The sequence below is a fragment of the Selaginella moellendorffii genome, unplaced genomic scaffold, assembly GCF_000143415.4.
Source record: "Selaginella moellendorffii unplaced genomic scaffold, v1.0 SELMOscaffold_78, whole genome shotgun sequence".
NCBI classification, from domain to species: domain Eukaryota; kingdom Viridiplantae; phylum Streptophyta; class Lycopodiopsida; order Selaginellales; family Selaginellaceae; genus Selaginella; species Selaginella moellendorffii.
In genome coordinates this window covers 6698-8746 of record NW_003314339.1, presented here as the reverse complement: position 1 = coordinate 8746, position 2049 = coordinate 6698, and the positions used below count along the sequence as shown (strand labels likewise).

General features: G+C 46.6%; 1 protein-coding gene across 1 annotated transcript; it reads right to left on the bottom strand.

Annotated features, from left to right (window-relative positions):
* Window positions 1–715: 715 nt before the first annotated feature.
* On the bottom strand, window positions 716–1651 carry LOC112341171 (dr1-associated corepressor homolog). Its single transcript, XM_024660860.1, has one exon. It carries the CDS (start codon window positions 1649–1651, stop codon window positions 716–718), a length of 936 nt encoding a protein of 311 aa, XP_024516628.1.
* Between the last annotated feature and the right edge of the window lie 398 nt (window positions 1652–2049).

Below are 2049 nucleotides of genomic sequence, written 5' to 3'. Positions count from 1 at the left end.
GGTATTTCGACACCTTGAATGGTGGTGTTGACTTTTCGGATGATGCCTTTGGGTTGAACAGATTGGTGGTCGGCCATTCGGACATTGAAAGGTGCTGGGTGAACTGGGCCAATGTTGAGTTGTTGAACAAGACTTTCTTCAATAATATTAACGCTGAGCCGCCATCAATTATGGCTCCTCGAACAAGATGTTTGTCGAGTCGTAGGTCGATTGTCGGAACATCATTGTCACAATCGCCTGGTTGAATCTTGGTTCGAAATGTGTCAATAGCTGTCTGTGTCGAGTTGAGTGTGGGTGAGTCTATCAAAGTGTGTGTCGGTGCAGATGTCAGATCGGTGAGCTGTTTGGTGAGGTAGGGTGCAATCTTCAGCAGTTGGCCGATGGTGATCTGAATATTTTGGTTGAGGATAGTCTCTGCGACTGCTTGGATTTTGTTGAAGTTTGCCGAATTGTGTTCTGGTGTCGGTGTCGATGTTGGACGATTTGTCTGTCCGTTTTTTGGTATTGAGTCTTGGCATTGTTGTCGAGCTGGTGATGGTTGAGCTTCATTGTCGGAGTCTAAAATCACTAATTCGGGTGGTTGTAGAGCGAGTTGCTGCTGTATCTTGGCAGCTAACTTCTGCTTCTTTTTCCATTCCCGGAGTTTTGTCGGGCTCTTAGGGCCTTTTTCTTCACTATCTCCGGAATCTCTGTCCGGTTGTTGTTGTTTTTCTGCTCAAATTTGTGCTCGGGTTTGTACTGCCATGACTTGAGGATCTGAGTCGTCATTGTCAGCATAAGGTAGTTCGTCGGTCTCGACCATCCTTGTTGTTGGTGGTTGCTGCTGGTTCTGATCTTGTTGTCGAGGAGGCGGTGGACCAAGTCTCGGTGGACCGCCTTGGTTTTGAAGTCGAGGTTGCCATGGTCGGTTGTTGTAGTTGCCTTGGTAGGCCTGGCCTTGATAACCTTGGCCTTGGTATCTTGGGTTCTGGTATCTTGGGTATTGTTGGTATCCTTGGTTGTTGTTGTCTCGGTTTGCTGGGTAGTTCTGGTTTGGCGGGTGTTGTCGATTGTTGTAGTAGTTGTTGTAGTCGTTGTAATTGTTGTAGTTGTTATAGCGAGGTTGATCATTCCATTGTCGACTCTGGTGTTGGAAGTTGTTTCTCGGTGGTCTCCAGTTTGTCAGAGGTGGTGGCTGGTAATTGTCGAAGTATTGATTTGGATATGGTTGTCGAAACTGCTGTCGGGGATAGTTCGAGACTTGTCGAACTTCTGGAGAATTTCGAAATCTGCAAGTCTTGGCGTCATGACCTTCTTTGGTACAGATCTGGCATTTGGAGATTTGGAGCTTGCAGTCACTTGCCGGATGTCCTTCGTTCTTGCACTTAGTACACAAAATTCCAGATCGAAATTCTTTGATGTCGGCCTTGGCTTTTCCCTTGAGCTTGTCAATTGTTTTCCTAAGTTTCCGAAGTTTTGACTTGGTGCTCTCTCCGAGTTCATCATTGGAGTCGTCGTTGGAACTGCTATCAGAATCTGAGTTATCCGTGTCATCTACTTGTGCTGTCATTCGTTGAGCTTGAACATCTTGAAGGGCTCTTGCGAGTTCGAGATAAGTGGCAACGTTGATGTGTGTTGCCGCTTCTCGGAGGGATCGTCGGAGGCCTTGCATGTACCATTGGTAAAGTAATGTTTCGGTGGCACTGTTGCCGCATTTGCTGGCATGTCGAGTGAAGGTTTGAGTGTAGTCGTCGATGGATTGTCCAGACTTCTGTTTGAGTTTTTGGATCTTGTGAAGTCGTTGGCTTTGAGTGAGGGAAGACTTGAATCAGTCTACGAGCTTGAGTGCGAGGTCGTCGAAACTTGTATTTTGAGGAAGTGTTTGAGCCCATTCATTGGCTCTTTTTCGAAGGGTACATCGAAAGTAGTATGGAAGTTCAGTCGTCTGGCCATTGATTCAGATTGCTTCTCGGAACTGTTCAACATGTTTCTCAGTGTCTTCTGACTTCAGACCATGAAATAGTGGATAGGAGATGTGTCTTCCGACAGGTATGTTGGTGACGGCAGTAG